Raw genomic sequence first — 14199 nt, forward strand, 5'->3', positions numbered from 1 at the left:
CCTTGTCCATATATTAATTTCACCTCTCTGGATCCAGTTTGTGTGGCAGTTGGATCTCTCCTTTTATTTTCAGCATCCATATTCTTTTATTCCATTGTGATAACTTTTGAAGGTGTTATGAGACCTTGGTTATATTCAGATTTGCTATGTCTCTGTTTAGTCAGAGCTGTTTCAGTCTTTTATTTTGCTGTTGCTGTATGAATTGTTTTTTAAGTTTGTGTTGTAAGACGTTGTCAGAGGCTGGTACCAGTACTCTGTTAAATGATTTCACACACGCACACGCACACATATATATAAACAGTCAATTAACGAACTTGATCAGAATAAAATTCTAAAAGATTAAACAAATGAAGTAATTTAGTGGGCATAATATTTCAATATTTATAGGGAATATAGATTGATTGCCGAAAAATGTTTGACAACCATGAGATTTAACAGACTAATAGTGATCAACAAACAGTTTGAGTGAATGCACAACACAAAATTAAATTTGTTAATTTAAGTTCTAATAACGACAAATTAAGTATTTTATTTGTTATAAAAATCTTAATATATGGGTATTTTCTTCTTTTAGTATAAATATAATAATAAAACAATTTGATATTGAATTATATAATATAAAACGATTAAAATTTCCAGTGATTCATTCATTAGTTACTAATCCTCGTGAGTTTTAAAAATGGATAGTCTGTCGTTTTCATTTTACAAGTTATATATTATTTGTAAACATCCGAAATTATGCAACTGCAACTGCAACTGCAACTGCAACTGCAACTGATCAGGCCTATTTTTGTTCTCTCTCACTTTCAATTTCCCTTTTGAGTATTTTCTTTGACCCCTCTTATCTCTACCTGACTGTGTACAAAATAATTAAAGGAGGTGGTAAATTTGGTTTTGAGGTGAAGAGAGACAGAGATAGAGAGAGTGAGAGACCATGAAAGGAGGTGGTAAATTTGGTTCAACAATGAATAGTTTTTATGTGGAGATGAATGCTTCTCTTCTTCATACAATGGTAAGTTAAGTTAAACATATTTTTTACACCATTCCTTAAAAAAATTTGTTCTTCTTTTTTACTTGCATTTATTAATTATTACATGTTGCAGAATATTCCAAAGAAATTTGCAGAAATTTTGAAAGGATCCGTGAGAGAAATCGTTGAACTTGAAGGTCCAAGTGGAATTACATGGAATGTGAAAGTGATAATGTCCAAATCTAACAACACATTCACATTTCAATCTGGTTGGAATGACTTTGTAACAGCAAATAAAATAGAGAAAAATGATATGTTAGTATTTACATACAATGGTAACTAGTCTTTTAAAGTTGTAATCTTTGATCCGAGTGGATGCCAAAAAGCCGCTCCTTTCTTTGCAAAAAAGATAGAGACAGAGACAGAGACAGACTCAGAGGACAGTTCAGTTCGAGAAATTACTGCACCTCACCGCGAGGTAAAAAAAGAGATCGTATCTCTATCCTCTGGTAGTAGTGACAGTACTGATGAATCTTCTTGTGAGAGGAAAAAAAGAGGTAGGTGTATCTTGTTCATATTCCTTATTTCTTGAACTTTTTAATTCTTTTTTGCTTCAAGGATTTTATTTAATGAACTTAATTGTGACAGTATTTCATTTCTTGTTGCAGATTTTGTACAAGAATCAAGCGAGAGCGAGAGCGACAAAGACTCAGAGGACAGTTCAATTCAAGAAGTTACTGCACCTCACAGTGAGGTTAAAAAGGAGATCATATCTCTATCCTCTGGTAGTAGTGACAGTACTGATAAATCTTCTTGTAAGAGGAAAAAAAGAGGTAGGTATATCTCGTTCATATTCCTTATTTGTTGAACTTTTTAATTCTTTTTTGCATCAAGGATTTCATTTCTTATTGTAGATTTTGTACAAGAATCAAGCGACAGCGACAGCGAGAGTGATCAGAGTGACGAAGGAGAGCACGAAACCCATTTGAGAAAAACAAAAACAAAAACTACTGATGGATCTTGTAAGAGGAAAAAAATAGGTAGGTATATCTTGTTCATATTCCTTATTTTTGAACTTTTTAACCCTTTTTTGCATCAAGGTTTTATTAAATGAATTTAATTGTGACATTATTTCATTTCTTGTTGTAGATTTTGTACAAGAATCAAGTGAGAGCGACAGCGAGAGTGATCAGAGTGACGAAGGAGAGCACGAAACCCATTTGAGAAAAACAAAAACAAAAAGAAAGGAGAATTATAGAGTTAACAAATCTTCTGGTTTATATGTGATACCACACAAAACCCATTTGACACAAGCTCAAGAGGAGATTGCTAACGAGATGGCCCGAAAAACTCAAAAGGGTAGCGACTTGTTTGTCAAAATCCTGACTCCAGTTAATATTCATACACATAGGGATTGTATGCTGGTATGTAATTAAGCTTCTAATTTAATTTCCATTGTTACTGTTACTGTTACTGTTACTGTTACTAATAAAAATTGCAAATGATCTGGATATATTTACTATGTTACTATGTACCAGAGGTTACCGAGTGGCTTTGCACGCAAAGTTCTTCGAAGCAAGAAGAAGAAGGTTAATTTGGTACCTGCCGATTTAGATAACAGAAACAAGATATGTAGTGCAAACTATTACAAGACTAAGAGTATGATGAGATACATAGGTCCCGGTTGGCGCAAATTTGGGTGCAGAAATGAATTGAAACAAGGAGATCTTTGCCTTTTTGAACTAAAGAAGCAAGAGAAACCAGAAATTCTGACCATGGTAGTTCATTTCCATCGGCTGAGTAACTAATTAAGATATATATATAGAGGTTAATTGCATTTGTTTGCAAATTAAAGTGCACCATCCTCTTAGTTTGCAATATTATCATTAATTGAGTACTGTTAATTGAACTTAGTTGGTTGTGGCAGTTCTATATATAGTATGTACCAGTACCACTGATACTTGAGTACTGTTAATTGAACTTAAGTGACTTGTTTGCAAATTGGCCGTTTAATTTGTTGTTATGGGTACTGTTAGTTGAACTTAATTGGTTGTGACAGTTCTATATATAGTATGTACCAGTGATACTTGATTTTAATTAATTAGTTTCTAAAGAAATTGATGCATGGTTGTGGCAGTTTATAATAAAATTGATGATTTCTATTAGTTTTTAGTTAGTTTCTAATGAAATTCAACTTGGTTGTGGCATTTTGTAATATACTTGATTTTAAACTTGGATGAATTCTTGAAAAAAATAATATGCCATAAATTGAACTTTAAAAAAAAAACTCTTTGAATAAAACTTGTATAGAACTTGGATCAAGCACCTACACAGTTGACAGTAGTAGGATCTTGTAAATAAACTTTTAATTTCTTATTAATACATTCGTTACTGGCAACACACCAGATAACCTTAAAAAAAAAAACCTTTTAAAATCAAAGTATTATTAAATGTGTAATTGTGTTGGTGGTTGCTTTAGTAGAGTCTATAAAATGAATTTATAATGAAGCTATCCTAGATTCTACCACTGACATGCATTTAGCAATTATATTATCTAGTAGCTATATATAATTAATTTCTCCAATCACCATCATACAATGAAACTAGAAGTACTATTTTAAATTAAATCAGTAGTACTTAAATCTTATTATGTATAAATAAAAACAAATTAACAAGTTTAAAAATCAATAGGTATTATCTTTAAATGAATTTCATTCTATTTTCATTTTATTGGACCATTGAGACACATATAAGAAAAATATATTGTAGCAATATACTAATTAATATGCATTGACAGATATATATATATATATATATATATACAAAGGACAACATTTATTTAATTTATACAAAAAACAACATCCATTATGGTTTGAACTGCTCTTACAAAAAACAGATATATATATATAGTATATATCATGAAATACCACTGCTTTACGTTTGCTTCTTTATTTAGAAACAAAGGAGAAAAAGGAAGTTTGCTCATAATTGCGCTCTGTTTCAATTCGGAGATATTTTTGAAAGTTTAATTAGATAGATTAATTTGTTAGATTGATCTACAAACAGTTCCACCAATCCAATTAGAAGAGCAATGAATTTGAATTAATATTTGGTTTGTTACAAATTGGATTTTAGTAATTAACTCCTCATATACATATTGATTATTATGATTTTCAAGAAATATATCAGTTAAAATCCGACATGACCACATAATTAATATAATTGAATTTGAATTTTTTTATAATTGTGTTATTTTTAATTTGTTTATTTGTTTTCTGCTTAAAACATATTGTTTATTTCATATTATATTTATAGTGTATTTTTTTTAAGTAAAGGTTGGATGTTAAGCCACCTAACTATTTAATACCCACAAGGAATTTTTCTATTCGGATTTTGAACCTGCAACCTCCCATAGAGAGAACATTATCTTTGCACTAGACCAAAGATCGGTTCTCATTATATTTTTAGTGTTGTTTAATGAGCAAAGTCTTTATTATTTGTTAAAAAAATATGTTGTGTTGGATTATATTTATATATATTGTTATTGAATGAGTATTATTGTTTTGAGGAGGGTTCCAATACTTCATGTTTTTCATTCTTCATTATACTTCATATTTCATATCTTCGTTTTCAAATTTCAAACTGTCAATCTGAACTACTCAACACGATATCAATACTAATATATGCTTGGGGATGAAATTTGATAATGTTTGAATTTTTTTAATATTTTTTAAGATAGGTACAAAATTAATGTTTTTGGATTGTTAAAAAACAATGATTTTCTACCTATTTAACAAAATAGTAATTTTTTTTCAAAAATTATAAAATTTGGTCTCCAAGCATATTTTAATATGTATATCATGTTAAGCGATTCAGATCGACAATTTGGACTTTGAAAACAAAGATATAAAATGTGAGGCATAATGAGGTATTGGAACCCTCCTCTATTATTTTTAAGTTCTTATTGAAATTTTCATTTATGCTATTTATTTGTTTGCTCTTTGTTCTATTTGTATTTTTATTTATTACTGATGATAATCAGTTATGCATGCTTTTAATATTAATGTATGATATGTTTTTGTCATGGAAACTCGTGATGATAAGTTATTTATGAGGATTGTATGAGTGAAAAAGTATCATAACTTAATTATTACGAATTTGTGTTATCTATAGATATCTATATACCCCTTATGGTTGATTTCAGCTCAATTTAACTCAAATTTTGAGTTTGAATCTGCATTTTCAATGTCCAAATAGTTGTTTTGAATCATTCAACATGATCTTTATATTAAAATGTACTTCCAAACTAACTTTTAACATTTTGTAGAATATTTTTTATTTTTTATTAGATAGGTAGAAAATCACTACTTTTGAATGGTCCAGAATCTTTAGATGAAGTGATTTTCTACGTATCTAAAAAAATAATAAAAAATTTCTAAAAAATGTAAAATTTGATCTACAAGTACATTTTATATGGAGATCATATTGAATGATTCAGATGAATTATTTAGACTTTTTAAATGGACCTATTGATTTATAGTACAGACTAATCCGAGCTATGCATAGTACCATAGCCTAACTCTTTTAGAAATATAATGTAGCTTGGTAGCATTTAGCATTATTTTTTTTATATCAATTTAGTAATTAATTTTATTTCAGCCACATGGAATTTCATGCAAGAAAAACATAATAAAGGAATGTGAAGAAGAATGGAATTTCGGAATCTATATCTACCAAGTATACATAATACATCACAAGCTTCTATTTTTATCTAAATATAAGGAATTTATGTGTTGTTTTTATATATATAGTTGTCTAGTTGATATTTTGGTGGTGGTATTGTTTTCTTTCAAGTGTTATACCTGTAGGGGCAGTTTCGTACATAGATATTGAGGGATACCGGTACAAAAGAGATGTTGTTCCCAAAAATAAAGGTTTTATTCTTCTTCTTTTTTCTTATAGAGTGAGGCAAATTTTTTTTATAAACCATAATTAAAAAAAAAATTATGAAACCAACATGATTTTTTTTTTTTTACAAAAATCATAAGAATGAAAATGGTATTTCGGTCCCGATTTTTTTTTTGGGACTGAAATGGCAATTCGGTCCCAAGTATTTTTATAATTTTTCAACGTATTTTTTTCTCGAAATCTATGAAAATGGCTGGGACCGAAATAGCAATTCGATCCAAAAAAAAGGGGGATCTAAATGGCATCTTGGTTCTTATGGTTTTTATAAAAAAATAAAGCAATCAAGTTGGTTTGGTAAAATTTATTTATTTTATTTATGGTTTCTAAAAAAAATTCGAGTGAAGCTATGGTTATATGCATATTACGGATCAACCCGTGCTATGGATCCATAACTCTCTTTTCTCTATATGAAAATAGAGTAAAGCTAGGGTGTGATGTGCTCACCAAGAGAGTTTGGTGAGCACAACTCCAAAAGTATATCGAATCGATGTCAAATACCGAATCCAAACCGTTGAAATCCATGTACTTCATGAATGATGCATATACATGCAAAATTTTGAAAGTTTCGAATTTATTTGCTACAAGGTCAAGTGGTCAAAGAAATAATAAAAATTGAATATATAAAATAACTTATAAATTAACTTATAAAATATTCATTTCTTTGACCGCTTGACCGTGTAGCAAATACAATCGAAACTTTCAAAATTTAGCATGTATATGCATCACTCACGAAGTACATGGATTTCAACGGTTTGGATTCGGCATATGAAGTCGATCCGATGAACTTTTGGAGTTGTGCTCATCAAACCCTCTTGGTGAGCACATGACACCCTAGCCTTACTCATGAAAATATACTTGGAGATTAAATTTTATATTTTTTAAATTGGTAAAAAATCACTACTTTTGATGGTTCTAGAATGTTCAAATCAAGTGATTTTTTTTACCTATGTGAAAAAGCAGTTAAAAGAACTTTACAAAATGGTCCGTTATTTCATCACTGATTTTGTACCCCTTTATAATTGTTTTTTTTTTCTTTTTTTCATTCGTTTGTGCTAAGAAGAGGTCAATCGGATAAGAATTTGTAAGAGAGTAACTGTGAATTTGAAATGCTTCTTATATTAGAAATTGAAGAAGATAGGTCTATTTGCAACTAACACCTAGATTTAAACATATATCACATCAAGCAAAAATGAGTAAATTACTTTGACAAAGATTAAAATTTGTTGATATTTTTGTTTTTGTTTTTCTTTGTTACAGTAATGCAAAATTTTGGAAAAGATAATTGGCGTCACCGTCAAAATTTCAAGTGGTAATCTAAAACAATTTCCACCGAACAAATGTTGGTGGGGAAACAAAATAATATATGTAAGAAAAAAAAAAAGAAAGCCTATTATATATTTGGTTGAGAAATATAATTAAGGAGAGAAATATAGAGACAAGAATCAGAGAACAAGTGTGCAGCACCCTTTTTTAATTTAATATATATTCTGGATTGAAATGTATGCCATTGGGCCTTTCTGGGCCTATTTGAGGTCCAGTCTCCTCTTTCCTGTTGGTAAACCTCACGTATTATGACATTTGTGTTGTATGTAATGCAACTTAATTATTGCCTCAACTATTTATATAAATTATTCAATTCTCAACCATTTCCAGCCAAATTTCTCATCAGATCAGAAAAGGGATTCGATACGAATATGCTATTAATTATAGTTGACTAGAAGTAGACTACATGGATAGAAAAAAGCTATGGTCAAGCAAGCATTTTAATCAACAACTTAAATTCAGCTAATTTTTTCCAGCAAGACAAAAGTTAGTGGAAATTTCTTTTTCTTGACCATGTTGGGAGAATTTCATATATATACCACTCAAACACCGTAAAATTACGTATTTATCATTCAAATTTCTATAATTACATATTTACCATTTAAAAATTCAACAACTCACGTATTTACTCAATTAATCAAAAAATAAGATTAATAAAGTTTAAGATTATATAAAATATAATTAATAAGTTATTTAGTCTCTTCTCCTTCTTTGAAATATAACACACATATTTTCCTCCAGTCTTTTTGACGTAACTTCCCATTTTCGCTGAAACTCTCTCTTGTTTAAATTCAGAGAAAAGGGGTAGCAAACTCAGATATAATGATACCAACTCTAGCTTGATCGTCTAAAAACAAGATAACCACTCCAAATTTTTCAACAAAATAACTAGTATTGAATTCGATGTTGATATCGCAACCAGTTATTAAAGTAGTAACTGAGTTTGAAAATATGTGCTTTGTTACTGGCACAGTTTGAAATATATGTTTTTAATATTTTATATTAGGTGTAAAGGAGAGCGGTTCTAAGGCCGTTTTTTTTTCCTACCACCCTCAAATATCAGAATTAAATGCATACCACCCGAATAATCAGATTTCAGATTCCGCCACGTTCGCACCGTGGATCTGCGGACGGATCGCCAACCCGTTCGCGAAATGGATCTGCGGACTGACCCGCTCGTGCCCTGACCCGCTCTCGTGACCCGTTCGCACCGTGGATCTGCGCACCGACACGTGGATCTGTGCACTGACACGCTCACTTTGACCCGCTCGAGTGACCCGTTCGCACTGTGGATCTACGCACCGACCCGTTCGCACCGTGGATCTGCGAACGGGTCAACCCGTTCGCAGATCCATGGTGCAAACGTGGCGGAATCTGAATTTCGATTTTTCGGATGGTATTCATTTAATTCTGATTTTTGAGGATGGTAGGAAAAAAAACACGGGTTCTAAGGAAAGAAAGAAAGAAAGAGTGTTAAGTTAATCATTAATTAATTATAGTTTTAAGAAAATTAATCATAATTCATCTTAGTTTTGGGTATATTTTATATATTCTTGGGTAAATATTTGAGTTATTAAATTTTTAGATAGTAAATATGTAATTATAAAAAATTAGATAGTGAATACTTAATTTTACAGTTTTTTAGTTGTATATATGTAGTTCTCCCAACTAAAAATTAATGGAAATTTCGCTGACTACAATTCAACTACAAGACTACAATAACAGGAAAATGGACTACCACAAGGACTTGTCCTATTCTCGCTCATACCATTATATTATACCAATGGAGAAGAGAAAAAAAATAAAGCCATGTGGGGCCCAGTGTGAGCATTTTTTTGTTGTTGTTGTTGTCATTTCAGTTTGAGCATCGGCTGATGAAGAAAAGAGATAGAGGTGGGGTCCAGTTTGAACATTCCCCCAAGGAAAGGAGGTGTAGAGAGAGAGAATATATTGGATATTGAAGATGCGGGATCTACATCTGAAAATATAAAAGTTATATATATATATATTTTTTTTTTGAAATAGTGGATATTTTCACCTGTTTCATGAGAAACTAATATAAAAGTTGTATGTAATTAAGAGGTGGGACCCACACAAAATTTTAATAGAATAAATAATACCAACTTCTCTCAACCGCAGGAAAAACGATGAGGAGCATTGTTTCTGGTTCAAATGTTGAATTGAAAATTATGTTCCTGATCTTTCTCTTAGTATAACAATTGAAAATAAAAATAAAAAATCACCTTTTTCATTTTATTTCCTAATTAATGTAGTTGTACGCTGGTGTTGGAGTCGATAAAACTTGAGTTAATTAAATTAATGGAGTCTTCTATGAGGCAAAAACTGAATCTGCTAAGTAATTTTCTCCCACTAGAAACAAACCAACACAATATATAGAACCACCTACATGTCTTCCATTTCTTCTTTACCATAACAAGAACCACTTTCTTCGATAGATAGAGGAAATAATTAAATTTATTCTTTCGGTAGCTTACATCCTACCAATAAAATAAATTAATTAGGCCTTACACCAGTATGGACTACCAATAAAAACTGTGACTTTCATGAAATAAAATTCATGGTTAAATTCTATACAAAAAGAACAAAATTTTTGATATAAATTCTACACATTTCTGGGTGCACAAAACTAGGTGACACTTAGCAAAGCCCAAAAACAGGCCTGGTACACTTACTGGGGCATCCTAGCATCTCTTTGTTGTTTATCTTGTTTTATTGTATGCTTTTGTTATTGATTTGCCTATCAGATTCAGAGGTTAAACAACCATTTTGTAGAGTTATGGTTGTGAATCTAAGTACTCATTGATGTTTAATTAATTTAATGGTTGTTTGAATATCTTTCCACCTGATTTGATTTTCTGCTGTATTTTATCTTGCATTATTGCTCAGCTGGGTGATTTTAGATTCCTGTTCACCAAATTGGAATAAGGTACATAGAATTACAGTAATTCACATACGAATGTCGCGTATAATTCAAATAATATATACAAATACTTATATTTGTATAAATAAATAAAAAGTTTGTAAATATACGAGTTAAATATTATAATTGTTTTGTATAATTCATCAAATTGGAGAAATATTAATTCGAAGAGGTTAATTTAAAGTTTGTATATAATAAGGATATTGCTTGATTTCAATGAAATCGGTGGTAATAACACATACTACTTTTAAAAAATAAATCAAAAAATATATAATAAGGATATGATTCAAAAATATTGTTACTATGCTTTCATAAAAAATGACAATATTAACTGTTTCAACAATTAAAATAAAAAAATAGAAAGCTTGGATATTTTGTAGCAATGGTAAAACCTATAGATGTGACATATATAGTTTTGCTCCTAAAGTGCATCATCATTTAGTTCCTTGACCAAAAACAGAGCAATGAAGAACATTCCTCCCTGCTTTTTTGCTCTCTTCCTCACAAATCTGATCTTCTTACATCTATCATCTGCATACGATGAAATCAACCAAGTTTGCGGTTCCACCAACAACTATGCCGGAAATAGTGCATTCAGTACCAACCTCGAGCAACTATCGTCCTCTCTCTCCACAGAAGCAGTTGCAAAACAGGGTTTTATGAAAATACAATTGGCACAGCACCAGACCAGATCTCTGGTCTTGTCCTCTGTCGTGGCGATGTCGATTCTTCTATTTGCCGTGACTGCCTTAACCAAAGCCTCAATGATTTATCAAATCAATGTCCTTCCTCAAATGAAGCAACTATATACTATGACTTTTGCCTCCTGAGTTACTACAACCAGCAGTTCCTCAACTCAACTGACAATATTGACAAAATCCTAGACGTGCCATCCACTAGATTTAGTCGATGGGATTCATCCAATGATACTGTAAGGAACACCTTCTCTACTGTACTGAATACATTACTTAGTAATGTTTCGGATCAGGCAGCTTATAAATCGAGAAAGCGTTTTGGGACAGGAGTGATAAACATAACAGAATCCTTGCCGGTGATCTATGGCTTGTCTCAATGCATCCCTGATTTTTCAAATATTACATGCCGTGCTTGTTTAGAAGACCTTATTTATCAGATTCTACAGATTTTTGACGGGCAGCAAGGTGGACGGTTTTTAGGAGTGAGATGCAACCTAAGGTATGACATAGACGCCTTCTTTTACGGAAATCCAGATATACAAATAGGTTCAATCTCAGGAACAGTACTACTGACTCCTCGAGCATCTGGTAAAGGTGAGTATTCAACACCTGACATAGCCTCTTCTATCTGTCATTTTCAAAAAAAGAAAAGTTGGAATATCTTTAAATTTATATCTAGTTAAGATTGAAATTAATTAGAAGGCAAAATAGGCATGCACCTGTCCGATCGAGTTAAGCCCGCGTTACATGGTGGGTGAGTTTTGAGTTGAAATCAGTAAAAAAGAAGGTCTGATTCAACCGAGTTTTTATCCAAATCGGACATTTTTCATAATATGGGCTGAGCCAGTTGCCTCCTGCAATGCAGTAGTATGTGATCTGGGCCGAGTATATTCAAATTTTTCATAATATAGCTATACCTAGTATATTCAAATTTTCTTTGTGGGATTAAGTGGCTTTAGCTCCGGAGCGGGTTAATCGGTATTGATATGTGATGATAATTTCAACCTCAAAAATTTCTTCAGGAGGAAACAGAAGGCACCTCATTATCATCATCAGTGTATCTGTGGCATTTCTTATTATTGCTTGCTTCATTGTCTTTTTGTTGATGAGAAAACTGAGATCTGCAGGTATAGTTCTTTATATCACTGAACAGTATTTGTCAACATGTTTATTTGCATGAACACTTAGTTAACACTTTAATTATATCTTCTTTAATGATTCAGAAACTGAAGAAGATAGAATGCTAACAACTAACAAGGAAACACTGGATCTATGGAGCAGAGAAGGAAGTTCAGATTTTCCCCTCTTTGATTTCAATCAAATAGCTAACGCGACAGACAACTTTTCATTGAACAATAAACTCGGCGAAGGTGGATTTGGACCCGTCTATAAGGTGCTTACTGTTTTCCTTTTCTCTTTCTTATTTATTTTAATTTTTTTTTTTAGAGAAAGAAGAGCCATAAATTTATCATGACCATTAGACTTAAAGAACAGACAAATTTAAAAAAATGCATACAAATACTTTAAGATGAAAATGAAATAAGAATTGGGTATATTATATTGTGGTTCCATTTCTTCTTGTAGGGGGTGCTACAAGATGGACTTGAGATAGCTGTGAAGAGGCTTTCTTCAAATTCAGGTCAAGGTCTAGTTGAATTTAAAAATGAAATCCAACTTATCGCGAAGTTGCAGCACAGAAACTTAGTCCGGCTGGTCGGGTGGTGCATCAAAGAAGAGGAGAAAATATTGATTTATGAGTTTATGCCAAACAAGAGCTTAGACTATTTCATTTTTGGTATGTCTCTGGACACCTATTTTGGAGGGGGTTTTGTAATCCTTTTATATATCCATTTTTTCCCTGTGTTTCCATAAATTAGCTAGTACTAGTTTCATTTTACAAAACTCATTTCTTTAGAGTACTGGTACTTGCTGAGTCATTTGTAATAAATCACTAGGGTTGTAGTTAATAGCATTCTGAATTTGGAGGCTTCTCAGTTCACAAAGTTTCTCTATCTTCAATTCTAAGAATCTATTCATCCATAAGTTCCATTACTTGAATAAATATATGTTCAATTAATTATTTGCCTCCTTTTAGTTCTAATTAAAAACCTTTTGAGTTGTTTGGAATGTAATAGCAAAGATAATCTAACTCCTTTTACTATATTATTACTATATGTTGTACACAGATAAAACATTAAGAGGATCACTTCTAAATTGGGAAAAGCGTTTTGTGATAATTGAAGGCATTGCTCAAGGACTACTATATCTCCACAAACACTCGAGGCTAAGAATTGTTCATAGAGATTTGAAAGCCAGCAACATTCTCTTAGACTCCGAAATGAATCCAAAGATATCTGATTTTGGATTAGCCAGAATATTCAGTCCCAAAGAGCTCCAAGCAAATACCAATAGAGTTGTAGGAACATAGTAAGTATGATGCTAAATATATCCAATTTATATATGTCAGTGCATAAACAAAGAGCATAATTCATCAAAAAAACACACAATAATGTAACATAAATCACTATAATTATATATGATTTTTTTTCCTTTTTTTTTTTTTTTATCAGCGGTTACATGGCTCCAGAGTATGCATCCGAGGGTCGTTTCTCAATGAAATCAGATGTATTCAGCTTCGGTGTATTGCTTCTAGAGATTGTAAGCGGCAAAAGGAATATGGGTTTCCACCAATATGGAGACTTTCTCAACCTCCTTGGATATGTAAGGAGCTCACATATTATACTAACACTTTTATTTTATATATTCAGTGAAATTTTTTTAGTTAAAATATCAGTTAGTAGCATTTCTTTAATTTATCCTGGCATAAAATTTCTCTTTTGTAGGCATGGGTTAGATGGAAAGATGGAATTAGTTTTTCTGAACTAATTTGTTCAACATTAACTCAAGTGTCACAAAGACAGATAGAGAGATGCATCCATGTAGCATTATTGTGTGTACAAGAAAATTCAATTGATCGACCCACCATGTCAGATGTGATCCTGTTTCTTACCACAGAAAGTATAATTTTACCAGAGCCTAAGCATCCAGCATACTTCAATGTAAGAGTAACAGAGGAAGGAGTAGAATCAAGTTCTATAAATTATGTGACCTTGACCAACCCAGAAGTGAGATAATTTTATTAGAGGCAATTAATTAATTACTGCTATAAAGATGATACCAATTAATTACAATCGAAGTACCATTGATTGTTACTATAAGCAAAATCTCAAATTAATTTTCTTATGTACATGCACATATATAGGTCACATGTATTCATTCCTGGAATCCAGATATAACATAAT

General features: G+C 31.4%; 1 protein-coding gene across 1 annotated transcript; it reads left to right on the top strand.

The window, feature by feature from the left end:
• Window positions 1-1983: 1983 nt before the first annotated feature.
• LOC144556634 (cysteine-rich receptor-like protein kinase 10) lies at window positions 1984-14199 on the top strand. Its single transcript, XM_078305024.1, has 10 exons — window positions 1984-1992; window positions 2071-2394; window positions 2509-2748; window positions 10792-11491; window positions 11920-12024; window positions 12121-12290; window positions 12482-12692; window positions 13084-13324; window positions 13468-13618; window positions 13741-14199. The coding sequence occupies exons 1-10, from the start codon at window positions 1984-1986 to the stop codon at window positions 14029-14031; spliced, it is 2442 nt and encodes an 813-aa protein (XP_078161150.1). The 3' UTR covers window positions 14032-14199.

Source organism: Carex rostrata, chromosome 7, assembly GCF_964058835.1.
Source record: "Carex rostrata chromosome 7, lpCarRost1.2, whole genome shotgun sequence".
Classification (NCBI taxonomy): domain Eukaryota; kingdom Viridiplantae; phylum Streptophyta; class Magnoliopsida; order Poales; family Cyperaceae; genus Carex; species Carex rostrata.

Coding starts and splice junctions, on each gene's coding strand:
- LOC144556634 (XM_078305024.1), top strand. Junction 2,749..10,791: donor AACCAGAAATTCTGACCATG/GTAGTTCATTTC, acceptor TGCCGGAAATAG/TGCATTCAGTACCAACCTCG. Junction 11,492..11,919: donor TCCTCGAGCATCTGGTAAAG/GTGAGTATTCAA, acceptor AAATTTCTTCAG/GAGGAAACAGAAGGCACCTC.